The 25,205-nt window shown below is 37.5% G+C and overlaps 1 protein-coding gene across 1 annotated transcript; it reads left to right on the plus strand.

The window, feature by feature from the left end:
- The first annotated feature begins 3,366 nt into the window (after positions 1 to 3,366).
- On the plus strand, positions 3,367 to 16,620 carry LOC115922634 (WSC domain-containing protein 1-like). Its single transcript, XM_030981843.1, has 4 exons — positions 3,367 to 3,570; positions 5,892 to 6,059; positions 9,584 to 9,772; positions 16,157 to 16,620. Exons 1-4 carry the CDS (start codon positions 3,372 to 3,374, stop codon positions 16,537 to 16,539), a joined length of 939 nt encoding a protein of 312 aa, XP_030837703.1. The 5' UTR covers positions 3,367 to 3,371; the 3' UTR covers positions 16,540 to 16,620.
- The last annotated feature ends 8,585 nt before the right edge of the window (positions 16,621 to 25,205 follow it).

Here is a 25,205-nt window from a genome sequence, read left to right on the forward strand (position 1 = left end):
ACTTCCACGCTTCGCGTGGGAGGGGAGAAACTGAATTCAGACAAGGATTAAGAGTAGAGAACAGTACACCGAATTGTCTGCTTTTTCTCATAATTTAATGAAACGTCAAAGCTTTCGTGCTTCGCGCGGGAGGGGGGGACTTTATTCAGCCAAGGATTACCAGTCGAAAACGGTACAACGAATCATGTTTTTTCTCTAATGATATAAGTGAAACGTCAAATCTTTCGCGCTTCGCGCAAGAGGGGGAAGCTGAATTCAGATGAATAAGGCTAGTCAAAAACGGTACGATGAATCGTCTTCCTTTCTCTATATTGTGATGTAACGCCAAATATTTCGCGCTTGGCGCGGAAGTGGAAAACTTCACTTAGACGAGTCGAGAACGGTACATCGAATCGTCTTCTTTCTCTAATAATTAAAGGAAACGTCAAGGGTCAAGGTCAAGGAAACTGAATACAGACAAAATTAATAGGGCTTATTTAGAATCGAAAACGGTACAACGAATCGTGTTCTTTCTTTAATAATATGAGGAAACGTCAAAGCTTTCGCGCTTTGCGCGAGAAGGGGGACTGAATTCAGATGAATAGGGCTTAATAAGAGTCAAAAACGGTACAATGAATCGTCTTCCTCTTCTATATTGTGATGAAACGCAAAAAATTCCGCGCTTTGCGCGAAAGGGGAAAACTTCATTTAGACGTGTCGAGAACGGTACGACGAATCGTCTTCTTTCTCTAATAATTAAAGGAAACGTCAAAGGCTTCCGCGCTTCGCGCGAGAGAGGGAAACTGAATTCAGACAAAATTAATAGGACTTATTTAGAGTCTACAACGAATCGTGTTCTTTCTTTAATAATATGATGAAACGTCAAAGCTTTCGCGCTTCGCGCGAGAGGGGGAAACTGAATTCAGATGAATTGGGCTTATTAAGAGTCGAATCGTCTTCTCTAATAATTAAATGAAACGTCAAAACTTCCACGCTTCGCGTGGGAGGGGAGAAACTGAATTCAGACAAGGATTAAGAGTAGAGAACAGTACACCGAATTGTCTGCTTTTTCTCATAATTTAATGAAACGTCAAAGCTTTCGTGCTTCGCGCGGGAGGGGGGGACTTTATTCAGCCAAGGATTACCAGTCGAAAACAGTACAATTAATCGTCTTCTTTTCTTAATAATTTAAGGAAACGTCTAAGCTTCCGCGCTTTGCGCGGGAGGCCCATCACCCACACCCCCAAAAGAGCGCGCTTTTAAGTGATTCTCTTGCTCACTACCGCCCCTCCCTAAAATAAGTTCCTAGCTCCGCGCCTGCATTAAAGTATATAGCTATGATGCTGACTAAATTGAAGAAATAATTCAAATATTTATGTCGTCGAGGAAAATGACCATTTTGCGCATATGCAAGTACTATAGATAGTCCATAGGAAAAACAATTTAGCCTTCGGCCCCAGGTTTATAGGGTTGAGTTTGTAGATATTGGACATTTAATTTTGGCGGTAATTGGTGGCTAGTTTTGTCGGTAATCGTTGACCTCTACACCCTTTCTACACATTTCTAGCGACGCCCCTGCGTGGATATAAGCTGTTCTTGTATGCTTCGGTCCTGGCAGAGTAGTTGATGTACTGTTTTGGTCTTTGACTGCGGGTGACTGGTCTGTTGGGGTTGTTGGCGACTGGGATAAACTTCTCTGGGATGGTAATCGGCAGATCATGAGAGTGGATCTTAAATATATTTGTGTTAAATGTTGCAATTGACCTTTTTCGGCAGACACTGAAAGTCAGCCATGCTGGAAGTCAGCCATTTTGAATATTTTAAAAGGCAGGTAGCCATCTTGAATTCTAATGTAAACAGAATGCATTAACTGTTTCTTTTATAACCATATTTCTAAAGTCAGAAATAATTTGAAATGTTATTAGCATTGTATACAAAGACTGGTGTGAGATACTGGAAAGGAAATTTTTTTTTCTTCTAAAATCTGGTTTATTCAAGATGGGTCGGGATTTGTCTGTGTGACACCGCCTATCGTGGGAAATTGCTGACATTCTAAGAACATTTGTAAGTGTGTTGTTTGTATCAAACTAATATGATAGGATACCATGTTTATTTTTGCTTATTAATTATACTACATCCGTTTAGGGTGGTTTTTCAACCACACTCCGATGACACTTAGAAAAATCCCGACCCATCTTGAATAAACTGGATTTTAGATATCTAGTTCTTTTTTCATTTGAGTCGGTGGCAGACTGGTGACAGACAGGCTACGAATAATCCGGATAACTAAAATCCGGATTTTTGATGGGCCATTGCGCATGCGCCGTTTAAGAAGATAAGCATTGTGACATCACACGTTCAATCAAAAGTAATCGCGCATGTTATATAGGCGCGTTTATGCCAGCCAATCACCAAGTCAAACGTTGACCTTATACTGACCTTAAAGTGAATTATTTCAAAATTAGTGTCAGACAGAAAAATCCCTTCAAAAATCCCTTCAAAAATCTTTTCAAGGGTGAAATATATTGCTTTGTTAGAGGATTTTTAAAGGGGTTTTTGAAGGGTTTTCTAAGGGATAATAATTGATGACAGACAGCCAATTAAGAGGATAACTAAAATCCGGATTTTTGGCCTCTGTATGTCACCGCCTACTGTATGTTTATCTTTGCCAGAAAAGGACTGACATTTTAGATCAGTTGAGAATCGCAGACATAAAGCGCTGTATGGTGCTCGCTCAAATAACATTTTAACAAGTAAACCAATGGGTATTGCAGCAAAATGTTATTATTTTCCCGGTAACCAGAATTTTTAGGGATCTCACGTTTAGACTATATTTTGGTTTTGGCATTTTTCATTTCTTTACGGAAATGGCTAGAATCACGACTCCAATTTCGACCAATCAGAAGGCTAGATTTATTAAATGAGGTTTTAAAAAAATATAAGAATACATATTTTGTCTAATATATATGTTTTTTTAAATAAATATTTCGATCAAGGCACAGTACCATAAGAGCACAATCAGGGGAGGGGTGTAGGATTGGGAAGCTAGGAAGAGACTTTTTGTTGAGGGGGGTAGATCTAGTCGAGCTATATCCGAACTACGCTGAATCTGGACCTGGATCACATGATTCAACACCAAGTCATAAATACCCATTATAAGGTCAAAGCAACTGGCAATGCCACGACTGGAAAAAGGGACACAGGTTGTAAAAATATACATGGATTAACTTCAAATTCCTAATTAAAATTCCACGACGATCTTCCTAAATCACTCATTAATTGTTTTCTTTTTAATTAGAATGTACGATATACACAGCAATGTTCAAGGTACAGGATTTAATCATAAAACATTTCTCTTCCGTGTCTGTCTTTAGATTGTCCTAAGAATAACCATGGGATACTCCTTGAATCAGATGCTCACTTTACTCCTGGTTGTATTGTGGGGACTAACGACATATTACATTTCCAGCATCGGCGAAGATGGCGTTCGAAGTAGAGTCCGACACTTGGGAGATAGGCTGACTCCGTTTAAAATTGAACCCGACCACCAGATTATAACACGACACACAACAGCAAAGCCTATAGAGACAGGTAATTCAATAAGGTATTCGAATAGGTTTGTTAGTACTATTAATCAATTGTTTTTTTCCGTTAAAATTACAAGACCAGACAAACGAATAGACAAAACTTATAACCATACAAACATTGAGATTTATAATGCGAAAAAGACAGAAGTTGAAACGTTTAAATGCTACAAGCACTGAGTGTAATAAGAAATATTCCTTGTACACTCTATAGCTTTAAATTTACGTGTATGAATATCGTCTTTTAATTCGGACTAAGATTACAACATTGTAACGCGAATCAATGACAAGTGAGTATAGACACAATATCATAATTAACGTGGACAATGGTGGTCGTAGGAGAAAGAATTTGCATCAAATTTCATCAAATTTGTTAGCGGTCAACCTTTATATTGACCCGGCTAAAATACTTATTGTGTAAAAGGGCATCAACTCATTTGGGATAGTATAAAATGATGTAATATCCATCACATTATCGGATCATGTCTTTTCTATGTGTGGTACGACAACATATATTATATGTTTAATCAAGAAAAAGTGTTTCAATAAACAGCTTTATGGTGTTTTAAAAACTTTGAAATATGATTAGTTTTGATAACCCCATATACTGAGTTTCATTCTTTTCATCGTGCCATACATTATGTGTGTAATATCCAACTTTCAAATGTATATCAAACAGGTTTGTAACTTCAAATTCATTGAAAATGATATCAATTGAAAGGTCTTTTTCTCAGATGATACATTTGTCAAAAAATTTAAAATCATGATTTTGGACATTCTTTCAAATTTGAACAAAGAAATGCGTGTTGCACCCTTTCCCATTTTTATTCTTTAGTATTTACGCACGGGTTTTCGCATGAATGCCATGCATTCCCCCAATATGCCGTCAAAAGTATTACAAAATTGTGTCTTAGCTGGTCTACTATACTGGGTTTCCGCACAATCATAACATGTATTGGCTACGGCGTCATTTTTCAGAACGCTTTTCGCCCCCTTTCCGTTCCTTTTTTACTTGAAATTTTGCAACCATATTTGGGTGACCAAATGCAGGGCATCTCGAAGCTGGATTTTTTTTGAAAATCCGTCAAGGGGGAGGGGCATTTTAGACGCCATTTGATATTCTGCATGATTATCTGAGTATGGAAAGCCATTTGGGTCACAGCACGCGTCATAACGTGTGATCCATTCCTTCCTTTCCTTTTCCTTTCTTCTATCCCGATTCACGTCCTACTAACCCCTAACCCACTGTCATAGATGCTACAGACTTCTAATACATTCCTCTAAATCGTAAAAGAGACGCTCTTTCGTCTGTCTCGTAGGAAACATGGGCGTCAATGCATGCATATCTTTTTAATACGATTGCAGTTCTAGTTTTTATCTTGATATCATTCAATATAAAAACAATACAACTATTTCTTCAAATTAATTTTCTTTTTCATCATAACATTATTCAAAATCCTTAATTCATGAATAATCCAGAAATTGCGATCGAAATTTGTTTTGGAATGAAAATCAGTTAACTGGTTCGTAAAGTAAGTTTTTTTGGCTAATCGTAATGTTTTAGTTTAAATATTTGATCTTGGAGGTCTATACACAATACCATGATTATATTCTTATTATCCGGAACATTGATTTCGATAAAAAGAGACTCTAGTGTTTCGTCCATTGCATTATTTCGAAGCAACCCCATATACCCCAATTAGACATGTTCTTTCTAACCGACTGTACCTACCCTAAATATACGACATAAAAAGAAAAAGGCTCTTTCTCATACTTTGCAATACAACTGTACAACTCACTATCAATTTTCATTCAAACATCTCCTTCCCTACAAAGTTTTAAAACCAGCCTAAGACTTTTCCCATCCATCTCTTGATTTTATTATATGTAACTTATAACCATTTAACGAATTTTACTCTAATGTCTTTCGTTTTTCTTTTCCTTTTTCTTTGTATAAATCACCACACATCTTTGGTTTGTGTTGGCCAGGAGGGATTGACATTTCTGCCTGGTCGCTGACAGGTTATCTCATCAAACATAAGAAAAGGGGTACCATGGGGGACCGACGGGTACCGCTTAGGCATTGTTTACTATACAGAGGGTGCGAGTAGCTACAAGTAGTGTAGTCCCGCTTTAAAGCTGTTATTATCGTTACCATATAGTTTTTATATTTAATATTTTATAATGTATCATTTTGTTCATAGCAGGGCTGCCTAGTAAACCAGGCCTTCTGTGGCACTGCTTTTGAAAGAAAACAAAATAAATTAATAAATATATCAATATGCATATAATTGTCTTTTTATGCAATGTATCGTTTCACACGGGCAGGTTTGGTTTTCTGCAATGACACACGACTGATGCCAAAAGGGACCTTCCCACCTATAGCGCTGGCTAGCTTTCCCGGGTCGGGTAATACGTGGGTCAGACATCTCATAGAGACTGCAACTGGTTATGCCACAGGAAGTGTGTATACGAGCACAATACTTAGTAGCCGAGGTACGAATAACTACTACTTACCCTCCCCCCTCCCCCCCCCCCCCCCGCCAATCAGCCCATAGGCCTGTTGTCATCAGCTCGAGTTTGCCAAACAACCTGCCATTTTTAGACCCGGGATATTATCACGAAGCTCGGAATTGCGTCTTCACCAGACCAATACACTCATCACAATTAGCTCGGACGGGCGCAAATTACTAGCCCGCTATTTCCCAAATACCGGGATATTTTGGAAACAAGACCAAGATTTTCTCGACCAAATATCCCGCTAATTGCAATTGCGGACTGATGAAGACGCAAATTTACTAGCTAATTTGCGATCGGAATAGTTCAAATGGTTTATTTGGCAAACTCAAGCTGAAGAAGACAGACCTCATGCGAACTTTTCAGTCTCGTAGGCCTCTTTCTTGTTTCAGAGAGTTCACGAGACCCTCGGCCCTTAAGAACAGTGGTGTGATGATCCCCGAAATTGTGAGAAATTAACTATTTAAACGCGCAATCCAATGTGAGTCAGGGAGACTCATATTCAAAGCCTAATATTTTATACACAAACCAATATTGTCTACTTGAATTTATGAGGTTTCTCAACAAAATGCAATCATGAATAATGGCAGACCATTTTTTTTTATTTTATAAAGAGGCGGTGTCACACAGAGGCCAAAAATTCGGATTTTAGTTATCCGGTTTTTAATTATCCTCTTTTTGGCTGTCTGACATCAATTATCCCTTCCGAAAATCCCTTCAAAAATCCCTTCAAAAAACCTCATATGAAGCAAGATAATTCTCTCTTGAAAGGATTTTTCAAGTGTTTTTTGAAGGGATTTTTCTGTCTGACACCAATGTTGAAATTATCCCTTTTAATAAGCATTGTGACATCACACGTTTAAATGCGCGCATTTAAACATGTGATGTCACAATGCGTATCTACCTAAACGGCGCATATACTTTCGATTGAACGTGTGATGTCACAATGCTTATCTACCTTAAACGGCGCGTGCGCAATGGCCCATCAAAAATCGGATTATTCGTAGCCTGTCTGTCACCAGTCTGTCACCGACGTAAATGAAAAAAAATAGATTTCTAAAATCTGGTTTATTCACGATGGGTCGGGATTTTTCTATGTGACACCGCCTAATAACGGTTCTAAAAATCGCGTTTGCACACTAAAAAACTTGATTCTAGTTATCCAGAATTTAGATATCCTTTTAATTGGCTGTCTGTTACCCCTTCAAAAATCCCTTCAAAAATCCTCTAACGAATCAAAAATATTCTCCCTTGAAAGGATTTTTCAAGGGATTTTTCTGTCTGACACCAATTTTGAAATAGTCCCCTTACTTTAAGATCAGTGTAAGGTCAACGTTTGACTTAATAGGCGGTGTCACACAGAGGCCCAAAATCCGGATTTTAGTTATCCGGATTTGAATTATCCTCTTTATTAGCTGTCTGTTATCAATTATCCCTTCAAAAATCCTCTAACAAAGCAAGATAATTCTCCCTTGAAAGGATTTTTCAAGGGATTTTCTGTCTGACACCAATTTTGAAATAGTCCCCTTACTTTAAGATCAGTGTAAGGTCAACGTTTGACTTAATAGGCGGTGTCACACAGAGGCCAAAAATCCGGATTTTAGTTATCCGGATTTGAATTATCCTCTTAATTAGCTGTCAGTCATCAATTATCCCTTCAAAAATCCCTTCAAAAATCCTCTAACAAAGCAAGATAATTCTCCCTTGAAAGGATTTTTCAAGGGATTTTCTGTCTGACAACAATTTTGAAATAGTCCCCTTACTTTAAGATCAGTGTAAGGTCAACGTTTGACTTAATAGGCGGTGTCACACAGAGGCCAAAAATCCGGGGTGGTGCTTCTGAAGGATCATTGAAAAATCGGGCGCGGTGTTAAGCATAGGGTAAACATTAATCCTAGACACACTTGATTAGACGCTACATGATCATGTATGTGTATTGCCATTAGCTACGTATTTGGTTACAAATAAACAACAAACAATTAAAAAATACGTAGCAGTTGGATTTCATCTTTTGACGTTTTATTTATAGCTGTCAAATCCAAATTGTACATGAGCATAAAATCGCAAAAATCGCTAGACAATTCCTGAAGTACTTTTGTGTCGTGTACAAACTTGCAAATCTTGCCCTTTTCTTAAATTTTGTTCCAACTGTTTCAAATGATTACAGGCGGTGTCACACAGAGGCCAAAAATTCGGATTTTAGTTATCCGGTTTTTAATTATCCTCTTTTTGGCTGTCTGACATCAATTATCCCTTCGAAAATCCCTTCAAAAATCCCTTCAAAAAACCTCATATGAAGCAAGGATTTTTCAAGGGATTTTTCTGTCCGACACCACCAATGTTGAAATAATCCCCTTTAAAGGTCAGTGTAAGGTCAACATTTGGCTATCATAACCCACGCACAATTATATTAGCGCGCATTTAATGAGACGCGTTAATTGCGCATTAATTTTGATTGAACGTGTGATGTCACAATGCTTATCTACCTAAACGACGCTTGCGCAATGGCCAATCAATTATTCGTAGCCTGTCTGTCACCAGTCTGTCACCGACGTAAATGAAAAAGAAAACTAGATGTTGTATTGCCATTTAGGTGCCAAATCATGGGTCGGTCTGATTTTATTCTTCTTTTTTTCTCTCCCTCTTTGGACTGATATTTCTCAGTTTTTGATAACTTTGAAACATTTTTTAAAAGTGAAACATTGATGGATTATTTTATATGGGGACCTTGCTCTTACAAGCCCAGCTTTTCTAAGGTCTCCACTATCTTTCATTTGGATTATATATCGACTTAAAATTGCACTTAAATTGCTTTTTCTTATGCTGTTTTTTGTTCTACTATCATATGTAAAAATGTTGTGAAAGAAAGAAATAAATAAAATGAACCTTGAACCTTAAACCTTTTTAATGATTTAATATTTTGGGGTCGGTCGCAAAGAGCAATAGAACGTCTTTTTATGTTAGGCCTTATGTAAATGGGGGTATATCCCTTGCCAGAGGTTAGACAGGGAGGGGTGTGATGGTAAACACATTATATCACCGACTAGTTTTATTATGGCCAAGTCCCGAACAACAAAATCCCATGATGAAAATAATCTAACTTTACTGCAAAAAAAATCAATGAAGACCACAGATTATTATTACTTTTTCTTAACCGAATCAACCAAATGTGGATGTTCAAATCTATAAAAGTATGGCATCGGTCAAATTATTTTCAGGTAAAAAAAAGTGTAGTGAGCAAAGAATAATTGAGGAAATTGAGACACCTCATTTGGGCAATAAAAGAGTTGAGTATTTTAGTAAATATGATTTTAAATTCCTGCAGGTCTACGCCATATTTGCCATCCAAAAAAGCATTCTTCTGGAGGTTTTTTTTAAAAAGCCTATATTCTCTTGAAATGCGATTCCGTTACTAGACTACTACTTAATAGTTTATGAAAATGAATGCTTTCCATTAATTTCGCACATTTTTACCAAATTTTTTTAACCAATATTCACTACAGGTTTTATAGGCGAATTGCAACCAGCCCTTTCAGGTAGGGCTCTGACAATCAAGACACACATTTTCAATAAGGATACGGTCGGTGCTATTTTGCTTGTACGCAATCCATATCGAGCATTGGTGTCTGAGTATAACAGGGGGAAGGCTGGCAAAACGGGACATGCCCATGAAGAAACATTCAACACAAAAGGTAATTCATCTACTACTGTATTCCGTGGGCCAGAGGGGGCTACCGTGCACCCCCCCCCCTCCTATGATCCTACTTCTTGGGTGTCATGTTGCTCATTGGGATCCATTTTATCAGAAGAAAAAAATGTTCCCAAGAAAAAAACTCATTTGGACAATGTTTTTTTTGCCCCTTATTTGAAGATATGTAAAAATGTCAGTTTTTCGTCAGTTTTTTTTTGTCAGTTTTTTTCAACCAATACATTTCAAGCTTAAGTGGTTCTGGCTCTGTCGACACAGCCAATGGGATTATGCTGCAGGAAATTTCTAACAATGAGACAGTTGAATCTTAAAATAGCAAAGTACCCTCAGTAGCACGTACATGAACCAAAGAACGTTCCTTGGCTATTAAACATGAAGGTCCTCTTCCACCTTGCTATTTCAACCGATATAAAGCATTCAAACAATGTGCCAGAAATGATGTTGCGTGGATGCTTGTCCAAAAAAGTAGTGGAGAGACAGGTCAAGAGCTTCCAGGTTGGGCTGGATTTGTCTCAGTAACATGGGAGGTGCCTTCAAATGTGACGACCATAGATTACTATTCTGTAATAAAATATCCCATAACAGAATTTGATACAATCTGAGAGTGCATGAGAGCTGCAGAAGAAGCAAGCCGCGAGGTTGGCTAAGACTAAGTCACAACAATATTTGACTTGGGCGTGTGCATGAAGGTATATCCTCTCATTTGGAGTCATCCATAAAAGTGCAAGAAACACATTGTGTTGATTGGCACTTTCCATTTGATTTGTGCATACTCCAAAATACCTGATATTTCATCATCTACAATTTAATCTACATATGCTGGTAAATGCTTTCTTGTGGGCTACTTCAATATTTCTCTGTTTAGCGACTTCGTCGTACTTGCTACTTCTCAATTTATCTGGATCTTAGTTCGTCACATATTTCTTCCGACATCTCTTGTGATATCTTGATTCTGCAGCAAACAAATCAACTTCCAGGATTCTCAAAGGTACATGTAGGTATTTATCACCAACTCTCTTCGGAACATCTACAACATTTTGCTACCCACCAAAATCTAACATTGATGTACTTTCTGTTGTCCAAGAGCTTTTCAATTTGATTGATTTTGGGCCTTCCTTTTTTACAAAAGATACAATCAGGTTTGAAGATGACTTCATCAATTGACGATCTGGGTGGACGGGATGTTGAATGTTCTGTGGCATCAGATAAGATCTCTGACAGTCGATTGAGATTCTTGGTAAAAAGTTGCTAGCACTCCCGATTATAACCGGGCACATTTGAAATGTCTTCAAGAACGAGGATGCATGCTTCTTCCATTGCTCATTGTGTCAAGTTAGTTGAAATTCGTGAAATTGTACCTCGTATACGTTTGTTCATTCATTTGTATAAACAAAAAACCTATATTATAGCATATAATGGGATTAATGACCAACTGGTGAATAAGTTGGCTTTGTCTGATCCCCCCCCCCCCCTGTTCAGGCTGATACTAGAAAAGGAAACAATGTTGTATGTGGTAATATACTGTAGTTGATTTAGTTTGATGTTAACAGGCTAGCCCAAATAGTAATTAAAATACTGCTTGTTGAGCTTTTGTTTTTTTAAACAGGAACTTTAATTGAATGAACATTATATAGAACAAAATTTGCGGGAAACATCACATACCATATCAATGAATAATTTTACACCAAATTAGGGGGCTGGGAAACTTATTTCATGATAATAGCAGACAAAATACAACTTTTAGGGTGATTTTGACAGGTTTTGAGACAGGAATTTGCATATTAAAATATATATGCAAATTTATGAAGTCATTAATAATTGAAGACAATAAAATATATTAAAATAATTTGGTCTACGTATTGTTGTATGATTTACAAAGATTGTTTGTTTATTTGGTGGAGATTAGACTTATATCTGCTGAGAAACAGGGTAAAATGTAAGCACATAATTCACAAACCCTAAGAAACTGTACAATTAACGAATAATTGATTTGTTTACATACAAAATAAGGGGAAAAAACAATATCTACATGAGTTGACTAAATTTATTTTGCGGGAAACATCAGATAACATATCAATGAATAATTTTACACAAAATTAGGGGGTTAAAAAAACTTATTTCATGATAATAGCAGACAAAATACAACTTTCAGGTGATTTTGACTGGTTTTTTTAAACAGATATTTGCATATTAAGCAAATAATTCACAAACCCTAAGAAAGTGTGCAAAACACGAAAAACACATTTTTACATATCTTCAAAAAAGGGGCAAAAAACATTTTCCAAATGAGTTTTTTTCTTGGGAACATCTTTTTTCTGATAAAATGGATCCCAATGAACAAAATGACACCCAAGAAGTAGGATCATAGGGGGGTGCACGGTAGCCCCCTCTGGCCCTCGGACTACTACTTATACTACTACCACTACTACTTCTTCTTACTACTGAAACTACTACTATTTCTACTATACGACAAAAGTAACAACTACTTTTATGCAGATCCTTATCAAATGATTGGTCATGCGCGGTCACGTGTGATTCATTTACTGATACAATTGCACGTTTTTTTTCATGAAAAGGCGTGCAATAGTTTCCAGTACTATTGCACGCCTTTTTTCTAGTGCGTCTACATGATGCGCAGTAGTGCGCGTATAGGCCTTGAGGGCGCATATACTGCGTATGGGCCTATTCTTGCGCAGCACTATGCGCAAATGAGTATAGAGGTAAGTGTACTTATCTATGTGTGCGCACTAAATTAAGTCTATTAAACTTGAGTTTTCATAATTGAGATTTGAGATTTTATTCGTTAGCCTCAAAACAATCTTGAATTAAATCTTTGTTCATCATATAACAAGGATCTAGAAGTTTCGTTGTATAAAACAAATGATGCATGTTTTCGTTCGTTCATTAGGGACATTTAGATTTGCACGTCGACAGCTTTGACTGCAACGTGTGACGTCATTTTAAGGCACTGCACATGCGTCACGTCGTCTCAGTCGGCGATCGAGAATGCGTCAACCCTCATTTTCCTAAATCTAGTACGGTACTAGTATATGCCGCGTGCGCATAAAATATACAATTCCTTAGGTAGACAAAGGAACATCCCTTCCCTGCAATTATGTAAAAATGTGTAGAACAGGTGTCACATGCATATTTATTTGTTCTACACATTTTTACATATTAGTGAAGGGATGTTCTTTTGTCTACCACAGCAATTGTTGAGGGTAGAATGAGGAACTGTATATTTTGTCCTCTTTCTTTGTCCGTCACGTCCATGGTGTTACTTCCTGCATGCTTGTATATCGTCGAGTGCAATCTAAAAGATTTCTAATTGTATTCAACATGGGCAATTGAGTACGTCGACACGCACGATCAGTCGGCGTTCGTCGTGTTCTCGTCCACTCAATCTAAATGTCCCTATTATACGATCTAACGCCCTCGTTGATGGTGTGTGTGTATCGCACAGCTTTCAGGCGATGCCAAACTATCACTTCCTCGGCGATCTGACGCCACCTTTCCTCAGCTTCGCTTCGGAAAGATAGTTATACATCCAGATCGCCTCGGAAGTGATAGTTTGTCCCATCACCTTCACCAACGGTACTTATTTGCTTTATATTCTACATCGGAAACATTTCACTTCTTCCGTCATGTTAGAGGAACAAATCGTCCATTAACAGCCAGCAAACGGTGTACGACACGTACAGTGCATACAGTACTTACGTAGGCCCACGTACGTATACGCAACGTATACAAAAAAAAGTGCGTTGCACTGTGTAGATATATTATCTACAAAGTGCAACGAACGTTTGTTCTTCCATCAATGAAGGGCGAACTATCTTTCATCACATGCTTTATGTTTGACCAACCGTAGCGCAAGATTCTTTGTATGTGGAATATAACTACACACAGCCTCAACTCGAGTGCGGATAGATAGTATAATGAACTCGTGCGCATGCATCATTTGTATACTATTAACTACGACCACTTCCACTGCTAGTATCATACAACTGCTTCTGCTATTACATTTACTACGACTCCTAGTACTACTACTACTACTTTACTACGTCGACCACCATTACTACTACTAATATCGCTTCTACTACTGCACTACAGGGAGTCACGTAATTCCATTCTTACCACTTCTACCCATCTAATATCTACTACTTCTACTACTACTACTACTACTACTACTGCACAACTACCACTTTTCATTCAACTACGACTGTCTTGCTACTACTACTACTACTACTACGACTACTAATACCTCTACTACTACTACTACTACTACTACTGATACTACTAATACTACTTCTACTACTACTATTGTACTACTAATAATACTCTTACTGCTCCTAAAACTACTACTACTACTACTATTGTACTACTACTACTACTACTACTGCTCCTAAAACTATTATTACTACTACTGTTATAGTACTTCTACTACTACTACTGTACTACCACTCCTAAAACTACACAGTTAAAAATTTTGTGAACAAGTTGTTTAAAAGTTTAAACAACTCTTGATTAACGGGTGACCTGATCTGAAAGTTGTTTAAAATGGTTAGCATCTCGAGTTGTTTAAAGTTTAAACACTTAGTTGATCAACATTTTAAACAACTTGTTTAAAATCACAATTTAAACAACTGGTGTTGTTTAAAGACGGTTGTTTAAAATGGAGCTGTTGTTCAGTGGGGGTTGTTTACTCCAACTGGGTTGTTTAAAGAAAGTTGTTTAAAAAGGAGCTGTTGTTCAGTGGGGGTTGTTTACACCAACTGGGTTGTTTAAAGAAAGTTTTTTTAAACTTAGGAGCTGTTATTCAGTGGGGGTTGTTTACACCAACTGGGTTGTTTAAAGAAAGTTGTTTAAAAAGGGGCTGTTGTTCAGTGGGGGTTGTTTACACCAACTGGGTTAATGTTTAAAGAAAGTTGTTTAAAAAGGAGCTGTTGTTCAGTGGGGGTTGTTTACAACAAAAAGGTTGTATAATGGCGTATAATTTGGGTTTGATACTCTGAATAAGTGCACCACTACTTCTGGGTCTCTATATTATAGGTATATGAAGACTAACAATATGGTAGGGTAATTCTGCAATTCATGAATTAGCGCCAAAACAGTGCCCATTTTGCATGAGCGCGCATGCACGCACGTATAAACTGCATTATATAGGGATGCATGCAATCTCTATGGCAAATAATTTAGCACATATAACCGAGTGCGCGATCAGTGCCGCACTGCATGACGCGACGATTTTAAGTCAACCTATATTCTGACATTTGCGTACAGATACTGACAATTTTCACTGTGAACTTACGCTATAAGTTAAAAACTTCAAATTGGTTAATAGAAAAGTGATTTCAATTAAGCCATTGAATCACCAGTCACTTAGAAGCGCGTCGGTAGCTTGGTCGGCCATGATGTGTGTTGTGTTGTGGGTTGGAAAGTAACAACTATTAAGCTAAATAAATGTAAGTATAGAGACAAACAAAATGGAGCCTGCAGAAACACGTGTGGTTGCTCTGGTAGTTTAATCCAGACCCAATATCCATGTGCTTTTACATATGTATCAATCTGTGTAGTCAACAGAAGACCCTTGCATACACTTGCATTGTGTGTATGCATCTAATATGAATAACAATGAGCTGTGCCTAAACAGCTGCACAGCATTTCTAAGTGGCATGTTAATTTCAATTGCATGTTAGTTTCAAGGAACCTGATAAACATAACAATGTGTAATAAAGCTTTTAGCCAACGCGCACTTTACTGGCACGAGACACATGACGTCATATGTAAACAACACTGTCTAAAAGCTCTCGTATAGTAAATATAGCAGTCATTAAATTTTAAACAGCGAATGTTTAACAAAATTACTTTCGTTTCAAGCAACATTGTTTACAATTTGTTCAACTGTTGTTTAAGATAGTGTACAACTGTAAGTGAACATCACTTTTTTAAGCAGCGTTTTTACTGTGTACTACTACTACTAATACTACTACTACTGATATTGTACTACTACTACTACTACTACTACTACTATTGTACTACTACTACATGCTCCTAAAACTACTACTACTACTACTACTGTTGTAATACTACTACTACGACTGCTCGTAAAACTCCTAAATTTACTTCAACAGCAAGTACCACTTTAATAATGCTCCTACAACAACTACTACTACTACTACTACTACTACTACGTACAACAACGACATCCACAACATTAACTTCTACTCATATGACTAGTACCACTTACGACTACGATGACTACTACTGCTACTTTTTGCTAGTTAAATTATTTTGTTATTACGGTTAATTAATAATTCCATAAAAATTACAATCATAATTATGACTATTCAATTCTACTTTCCTATAGAGTGGCGTAAATATGTCAGCGGAAACTCTCGTAGTTGGCTCCAACTATATAGAGCTTTCATCTCCAAATGTCATCATTCGGGCAACACCTGCAAGTCGACGTTGATCGTGTATTATGAGCAACTCAAACTGCATCTCAAGGACGAGCTGCGACGAATCCTTGAATACTTGCATATAACCATAGATGAAGAAAGGCTTGCATGTGCAGTTACGAATGCAGAGGGTCAGTTTCATAGACCAAAGAGGAATACAACCTTGGATCCATTCTCAAAGGAAGACAGAAGTTTGGTGGAAACATCTTTGAATTTGTATCGCGATTTGATTGACCTGGAAGGTTTAGAGGAACCACCGTCATCGCTTAGTTCATATCCGAGTGATTTATAGAGTTGAAGACCCACTAATTGACTTGGCTCTGTCAGTAGAGCGTCCGCCTCACAACCGGGAAGGTCGTGGGTTCGAACCCCGGCCGCGTCATACCAAAAGATGTTTAAAGATGGGAGTTGTTGCTACCTTGTTTGGCGTTCAACAATAAGGGATAGAGCAACGTCGATCTGGCGCTGCTCAGTGGCTGTCGGGCTCACGATCAATTGGGCAAAAAGAATTTCCGTTTCGGTTAATAAAATTTGGAGTGGACTATTAGGCTATTATTATTATTATAATCATTCATCTTTTGACACGATAAATCATGATGATCCTTTTATACCAATTTTCTCATTATGGTATTAGAGGAAGGGCTAAGGAGTGGTACATGAACTATTTAACAGGCATGGGTGTCGATCTGTAACTGATACCTATTCATCATGGGGGGGGGGGGATTATCTATTCATTCATCCCCCCCCCCCTGATGAATAGGTATTACGTAAGGATCGACACCCATGGTAACAGGTATTACCCAATATGATTTTGTTAATGGCTGCGAATCTCACATGGAAGAGATCACATGTGGCGTAACACAAGGATCACTACTAGTTCCCCTACTATTCATTTAGTATATAAACAACTTAAAACGATCTTATAACATGTTATCATTCATTGCCATGATTATGCATAATTATTATTGATCCCAACGAAGATAGTTTTGTTTTATTACTGATGCGTGACTAGCAACGGAAAGTAATTTTTCATTCATATTTACCATGATTAAGATCAATATCCGTCCGGTCAATTTCAGGTCAAAAAATGCACGCAAAAATGCGCGTACGCGTATGTCCGCGCGTTTACGCGCGCGAAATTTTTTTTTTTTTTACATACGTTTTAGGCCATATGGAGCATTTGATAAAAAAAATTACGCACACGCGCATGCGCGCGCGTTTTCGCGCGTACTGGCATTTTGCAACATAGAATCGCCGATTTTTTTCTGTCATCATACTTGGTACATTTTTCCAAGCATTTTGATAACTTGTTCACCTTTTAATAACGCAATGAGCGTCCGTCAAAGTTGACAGCACGCGCGGATTTGCGTTATCTTTATCCACAATACATGGGCAAAAACATGCCTATATAAAATTCATTGTAACTCTTTAGAATAGATAGAAACTCCTCATTTGATCCTCAATTAACTCATGACGTCATCATAATGGCCTCCAAACTCAAAATTTCAATTTGCATATTATGACGTCAGCATATTTTTGGAAAATTGATTGTATCTCTGTAAATATCGATCAATTTTCTTTCAAATTTTGATATGTTCTAGCTGAGACAATTTTCTACGAATGCAGTATTCACAATTTTTATTTTTGACAAAAGTATCATGGTGTATTTTTGCGATTAAAGGAGGCATGTCATTTTTTCACATTTTGCGTGTATTCTCTATGGGACATGACTTTTTCTCAAAACTGGATTCTACACTCCTGTCTTTCGCGAGCAAAATTTCCGTTTAGCTTCGTTTTCGTTGAGCTTCGGATATGTTGTAGCTGAGACAATGAGCTATCACAAGTGTGCCTTCTTTTTCGATTAGATGCCGGGATCATGCTCATATTTCACTTGCAAAGTAGGATTTCAGAATTCCATTTCCCGTTTACGTGTAACCGCTATGGGAGATGTTTTGGTATATCGGTAACGCACTTGACTTCCAACCTAGAGATCCCTGGTTCGAGTCCAGGTGTCTCCAACAATTTTTTGCTTCACTTTTTTTTCCTTTTGACCTTCACTGTACCATCTCCTTTGATTATTTAAACACGTCTAATCTTAAATGTATCGACCTTTGATACTCCAGACCTACAGGCAAACGATTTAGATGACATATTGTATGATCCCACGGGCAGTGGAAACTACCTCGCACTTTTGGTCATCTTAACGTGTATTCTTTGCTCAAGGCCCCAATTCAATTCCAAATTTCCAACGTTATTTAAATTACACGAGGGTTTGTATCTTTCTACAAAATACACGATAAACAATTAGCCAAAATAACCTCGTGTCAAGTTTAGCTGAATGAATGCGGGTATTATTCGATGGTCAAAAGTTTGTAAAACGACTTTGAATTAAAGGGAGACAAAATCTTTTCTCAAAGTTTGTTCGTTGATGCAGGGAAGCAGGGCGCGATCCAGCCGGGGCGATTTTCAACAACATGAAGCAAATAGTAAGCATTTAAAAACTTCAGATGCCTGTTTGATTATGATTTAAATTTGAGTGTATGCCTCAATCATATAAAGAGAATATAACCACTAATTTCGCTGAAACGATTCTCCTCCTTCCCCTTCTTCTTCATCTTCTACTTCCTAGTAGTAGCAGTTGGAGTAGTAATAGCAGCAGTATCATAATAATCATTGTTATATTTATGATTATAGTAAATATCGTAATTATATTCTTTATTATAAAGCTTATTTTTTATTATCATTCTTATAGTTATTTGTATGCTTCTTCCTCTGAACATAATTATCGTATACACAATACGTCATGTGCCAAGAATTTATTGCTATGATACATCCAAGATGTCTATCAAAACTGTCAATTCGTTGCTGAAAAAATTAAGCCAAAAGAAGGAACATTAGAATTTCTATTTTAAATTGAAATAAATTATATAGGAGAAATAAATAGAGAATACAGTCATGATTTTGGAACTAGGGGATTAACATGGACATAATGCACTTGTTTACATGACCACATTATCTCTTATTCATTCTACCTCCAATGTTTTCAGACTGTTTTCAAAACAATATCATGTTTGTCGATCATAGTTTTATGTAGCTTGATGTCTCATGGTAATTTAATCAATCTAAGCAACAATTTTTGAATTTTAGCGACAATCGTTCATCATTGCTGCTCTTTAATACTATTATGACGTGCAGTAACAAGTTGAAATTTCAGAATTCATGATAAATTCATTTAACAGTTGATTCTACTTGGTTGATTCTATTGTTCGGATTATTTAGCAGAACGAGATAGAAATTGACATTCTCATGGCTAACGACTTTGCGTTCGTAGTTGTTCATCGTCTATTTGAACAATATTTGGTGACAAAAGACGGCATTTCCAGTATGTAGCTTCAAAGGCCATCAAATAACAAAAGCATGGTACATGAAAAGATCCTCAGTACTGGGTCTGATTTAAAGAAAACTTAATTTGAACCGGACCATATTCTGTCTCTCTCTCTCTCTCGCTCTCGTTTGTCATTGCCTTCATTTTCCTCGCGTACTCTATTCTTACCACGGAATATGTAATGTTAATGCACGTGTATGCCTCAATCATTGAGAATATACTCACTAATATCGCTGAAATGATTCTACTCCTACCACTTTTTCTTCATCTACTTCTTCTTAGTAGTTGTAGTAGTAGTAGTAATAGCAGCAGTATCATAATAATCATTATTATTATCATTGTTATATTGATTATCATAGTAAATATCGTAATTATAATCATTATTATAGTAATTATGTGTATATTGTTATTATTCTTATAATTATTTGTATGCTTCTTCTTCTTATCATTATTATCGTATACACAATACGTCATGTGCCAAGAATTTATTGCTACGATACATCCAAGATGTCTACCAAAACTGTCAATTCGTTGCTGAAAAAATTAAGCCAAAAGAAGGAACATTAGAATTTCTATTCTAAATTGAAATAAATTATATAGGAGAAATAAATAGAGAATACAATCAATACAATCTACGAACTTTGCGTTCGTAGTTGTTCATCGTCTCTACAATGCTATTTGAACAATATTTGGTGACAAAAGACGGCATTTCTATGTAGCTTCAAAGTCCATCAAATAACAAAAACATGGCACATGAAAAGATCCTCAGTACTGGGTCTGATTTAAAGAAAACTTAATTTGAACCCGACCATATTCTGTCTCTCTCTCTCTCGCTCTCGTTTGTCATTGCCTTCATTTTCCTCGCGTACTTTATTCTTACCACGGAATATGTAATGTTTATGCACGTGTATGCCTCAATCATCGTCAAAGTGACGAATTAAAGTCTAGTTATTATTATTATTATTATTATTATTATTATTATTATTAATTGAATTGATGAACTAAATCTTCCCTTGCGTACTTTTTTGCACAGCGCCATCTCATGGTCAACCTGCCAACAGTGCGTATAGCCCATTCAACGAACTCAAACCTTACTTGGATTTCGATGAGCCCATTACATAATTCTCACTTTGTCAAGAGAGGGCTCGATGCGGAATTCATTAGACCGGTGTATTAAAGGTACTATGTCCCATTTGCAGGCCAAAAAAAATGAAAAATATAAATTCCAACTGCATTTGAAATATAATACTAATTTAGAACTTCCCTAAAAAAAGTGGGGCTTGAAAATGTGTTCAAGTGGAAAATAACGACTATTAGTTGTCAAATCGACTTTAGGCTATATCGGCTATAGAGCCCAAAAGTAATAGTCTTGATTTTCAGACAAATGGACCGAATGGTCATATGTTTTATGCTGCGTAAAGATTAAATCAGTTTAATCTTGGCCATCACAAGAAGTGGGTTATTGATGTAGACAAATGCTCATGTACCCTTTACAACTCTTTTCATGTATGTTATTACCAAAGAAGAAAAAAAGCCAGTCAGTCATTCAATAGTGTCTGACAGTGAAGTCTAGCAAGTAAACGGGTTTCCTTGCATAATTTGAATATGAGGACACTGCTAACGTTTAAATTTCACAGATAGGACATACATGACATATTCATAATTCCTGCAAAGTTCTACAGAATTTGAGGTTGGCTGCAAAAGGGACATAGTACCTTTAACATATTCAAATGTATGATTGTTTCTCTTCCGGGGACCCGGGCTGGGGACATACGTAGTGACGAGTTATTCTATTATAGGTCGATGTTAATGAATGAACTACAATACATGAAATCCAGTCTGAATACATTATTTGTCGCTATGTCTGGCGAGCTTCGGCAGTCTGAATACATTATTTGTCGCTATGTCTGGCGAGCCTCGGCAGTCTGAATACATTATTTGTCGCTATGTCTGGCGAGCCTCGGCATCTGAATACATTATTTGTCGCTATGTCTGGCGAGCCTCGGCAGTCTGAATACATTATTTGTCGCTATGTCTGGCGAGCCTCGGCATCTGAATACATTATTTGTCGCTATGTCTGGCGAGCCTCGGCAGTCTGAGTACATTATTTGTCGCTATGTCTGGCGAGCCTCGGGCAAGCTTCCGGGTTGTCAAAACGACCTTTGTCTAAAAATGAGAAACGAATTTTGAAAAGGCCTATGTCTATTACATCACAGCTAGGGAAGAAGCGAGTTTGGAACCATAATACCGCTACAGATGACCTGAGGTGGCGCTAGAGAGGACTTAATTTCCAGTAATGTCTCTTTATTATAAAGGGACACTACTTTGCAGTAGTGTCCCTTTATAGCAGTGCTTCTAGTACTTTGATGTATGAATATTGAAGCTAATCTCAGCTCTGGTATGGGCATCGTTAGTCGAGTTAACATGGCTGAAGCCTGTAATTGATTCTGGATTGTTTATCCTGCAGTAGATTGATCGTTGAAATAATAACAATCCCAGGCCCCCCGACTCCGGGGTCGGAATGACCGCATGCGTGTTACCAAAATGTCCAATAAAGGGGTACTTTTCGTGCGACAATGTCCGGCCCGGAGATTTCTTTAAAAAGGGGGTGTTTTTCCTTTTTTCTCTCATCTTTTTGGACTCCTGAAAAATAATATTCCGAATTTAGGGGGGTATATTGAGCATTTTTCCGTATTTAGGGGGTCTCCAAGGCAGGAAAAGGCCGCAAAAAGCCCGCGAAAGGGGGGTTCGGAAATGTTGGCAGTCCTCAGATAGGGGGTGCTTTCAAAAAGAGGGAACGAGCATACGCGTACCCTAAATAACACTGAGTGGGGGGGGGGGGGGGGCGGGTAACAATCTCACAAAAGGCTTGCACTCTCATTTGCACATAGTGACGATGGTGACCGGTGTTAAGCACAATAGTGTCGGGCCTACTTAATAAATTACCTTTATTTCCTTGTCTTTCTATGCTCATTACTCAGCCCCTATACATTTTATACCAACATCGCTTGGCACATGTCATTTGTTTGTTATCTTGAAAATTCAGTGTAAGTTGTGTTGAATTCTTTGAGAATTTATTTTGTATCATTACCAGAACTACTAAAGCTTATCTTAGCTTAGCGAGAAATGCGTGTTATGTGCCCTTAAGGAAGTTAATAATTATTGTTCGCGATTCTGTTTCGCTATATCGCTTTTTAAAGAATGAAGGCAGTCAAAGGACTCAGCTTACTGTATTTTTTGTGAACAGTAGCTTATAGTTGCAGGGGGAAGGGGGCATGTACGTGCCCCTTCATTCAAATTGAAGAAAAAAAATGAACAGAATGAGGAAAAGAAAGGAAGAAAGGAAAGCGAGAGAATGAGAGGAGAGGAGAGACTGATGGAGAGAGAGAGAGAGAGAGAGAAGGGGGGTTGTTACCTGAAAAGAAGGCATGCAAGATTACGACCCCTCCCATATACACACAATCGATGGCTTATTAATTTCCATTTCATCCACCCTGTAAAATTGGCCGCCCCAGTGATCCCAGCCTCTTTGGCCCGAATTCACAAAGGAGGTTTGTCGACAAACCTTGGTTTTCGTGCGTCATAATGCGTTTCGACGCGTTTTTACAAACCATGTGTAAAAAAGGCGTCAAAAGGCGTCATAATATGACGTACATAACCCTCGGTTTGTCGACAAACCTCATTTATGAATTCGGGCCTGTATGTCTATACCCACACCACCCCACTGTACTTGAGCATACATTGTCTACCAGTCGACCGATATGATAAATAATCCCATATATATCTATGGCATTTTTAAGCTAATGAAATCGCGAGAAATATTTACAGTCACGGATATGACGCAATTGTGATATTTCTCATCAAGAGTTTCGATTCATTTGCGATAAATGCACGTTCTCACACTGCAATTAATTATTGTAAAAAAACCCGGGTATATAGAAACTTCTAAACTGTTTCGATGAAGATTTATTGACCACTTGACACTAAACCACAGTCACTTCTCTAAACCGATTCAAAACCGACCTCAAAGCGACCTAACTACATAATTCCTGGCCATTCGGGTAGTTTATTAATGTTTGTTTGTTGTTGCTGTTGTTGTTGTGTTTTTTTAAATAAGTTGTAATAAAAATAACTTAGAAATAAACTTGTCAGAGAAATTATAAAAAGATTGAAAAGTAAATCAAACATAAATATGACCAGAATACTTTTACCAAAATAATTGTTAGGTGTTATTTAAGAAAAGAAGAAGGAAAAAAAAAGAGAGGGAAACGAAACTATCAGTATACTGTAATGTCAACTATGATTCAATTGCTTTGCAAAGCAAAACTTAATTTCAACTCTTTGTTATGACAATAATAATGTATTTGTGATTATGTAAATTTGATTTGTAGTATTGTATCTTTGACTGTAACCATGTATATATAATCAATAAATCCTCTGATGAGGCAAATACAAAATTAAAAAATAAACTTGTCACAAGTTCGTACCAAATTACATAGTCAGACAATCACACATTGCCATATAATATGATTCAGGATATCATATTTGGAATAAACAGGAATGTTTTATTGTTTATATAGGCCTAAGTAATATTTTCAGTTCATGTTGTTGTTTTTTAGAGTAAAGATAAAGGTTATTAAAGAGAGAAAAGTTACAGGAAACTTTAACCTTACAAACAATTAACTAATCCTATAGAAAACAGAGAAGCACACTCGTCTGGTGCAGATTTGAACGAGATCGGACGAAAGATAAGAAAGTCAGTATGAATTTTTGAGTGGTTAATTATCACCAAACATATGGGAAATTCCAATAGGCTAAATATGTTTTTTTTTCAATAAGGAAAGAACCCCCCCCCCCTTGTTATTTTTGTAATATAAAACAAAATTTTTGCCAATGGCTGACCTAAAAAAGATAAACTTACCCCCCCCCCCCCTTTGTTATTTTTGTAATATAAAACAAAATTTTTGCCAATGGCTGACCTAAAAAAGATGAACTTACCCCCCCCCCCCCCCAACGGAGCAAAACGACAAATTTTCAAATTTCGAGACCAAACAAGATCCCCCCCCCCCCCCCCCCCCCGCTTATTCAGCGGCGGCTGGCTGAGTCGTAGCGATTTTTTTTTTTTTTTTTTTGGGGGGGGGGGGGGGGGACCAAAACAAAAATAATAAAAAACTCTAACCCCCGTTTATTCAGCGGCTGGCTGAATCGTTGCGAAATTTTCGGCCCGATTTAAAAAAAAATGTTGAACCCCCCCCCCCCCCCCCCCCCCCTTGAAAAAATCCCGCGTACGCCACTGGTACTACATTTAGACAAATGTAGGCGGGCCTCCTTTACTCAGCGGTATTTAGCTTGCATTGGCTAAGAACAACAGGTCGAAATGCATGACTGGTAATTGGTCATCTGTGCGTAGTGGTAAAGTCTTTGAACTTAATCACTGGAACAACCCTGGACAAAAGTTCTCTTGACCGAGACCATCTCCGAGTAACACTGTCCGAAGTCGCTCGGTCAACGGAAGATCGATTGATCGACCTATTCCTACGTTGCCGTGATTGTGAAATCCATAATCGGATGTT

The sequence above is a fragment of the Strongylocentrotus purpuratus genome, unplaced genomic scaffold (assembly GCF_000002235.5).
Source record: "Strongylocentrotus purpuratus isolate Spur 01 unplaced genomic scaffold, Spur_5.0 spur5_scaffold_12, whole genome shotgun sequence".
Taxonomy (NCBI): domain Eukaryota; kingdom Metazoa; phylum Echinodermata; class Echinoidea; order Camarodonta; family Strongylocentrotidae; genus Strongylocentrotus; species Strongylocentrotus purpuratus.

Bases quoted from the DNA above. Each gene is read 5' to 3' on its own strand.
- LOC115922634 (XM_030981843.1), top strand. From the start codon at position 3,372: ATGGGATACTCCTTGAATCAGATGCTCACTTTACTCCTGGTTGTATTG. The intron at 3,571-5,891 runs GTAATTCAATAA...TCACACGGGCAG, and splicing joins AGCAAAGCCTATAGAGACAG to GTTTGGTTTTCTGCAATGAC. The intron at 6,060-9,583 runs GTACGAATAACT...TATTCACTACAG, and splicing joins CACAATACTTAGTAGCCGAG to GTTTTATAGGCGAATTGCAA.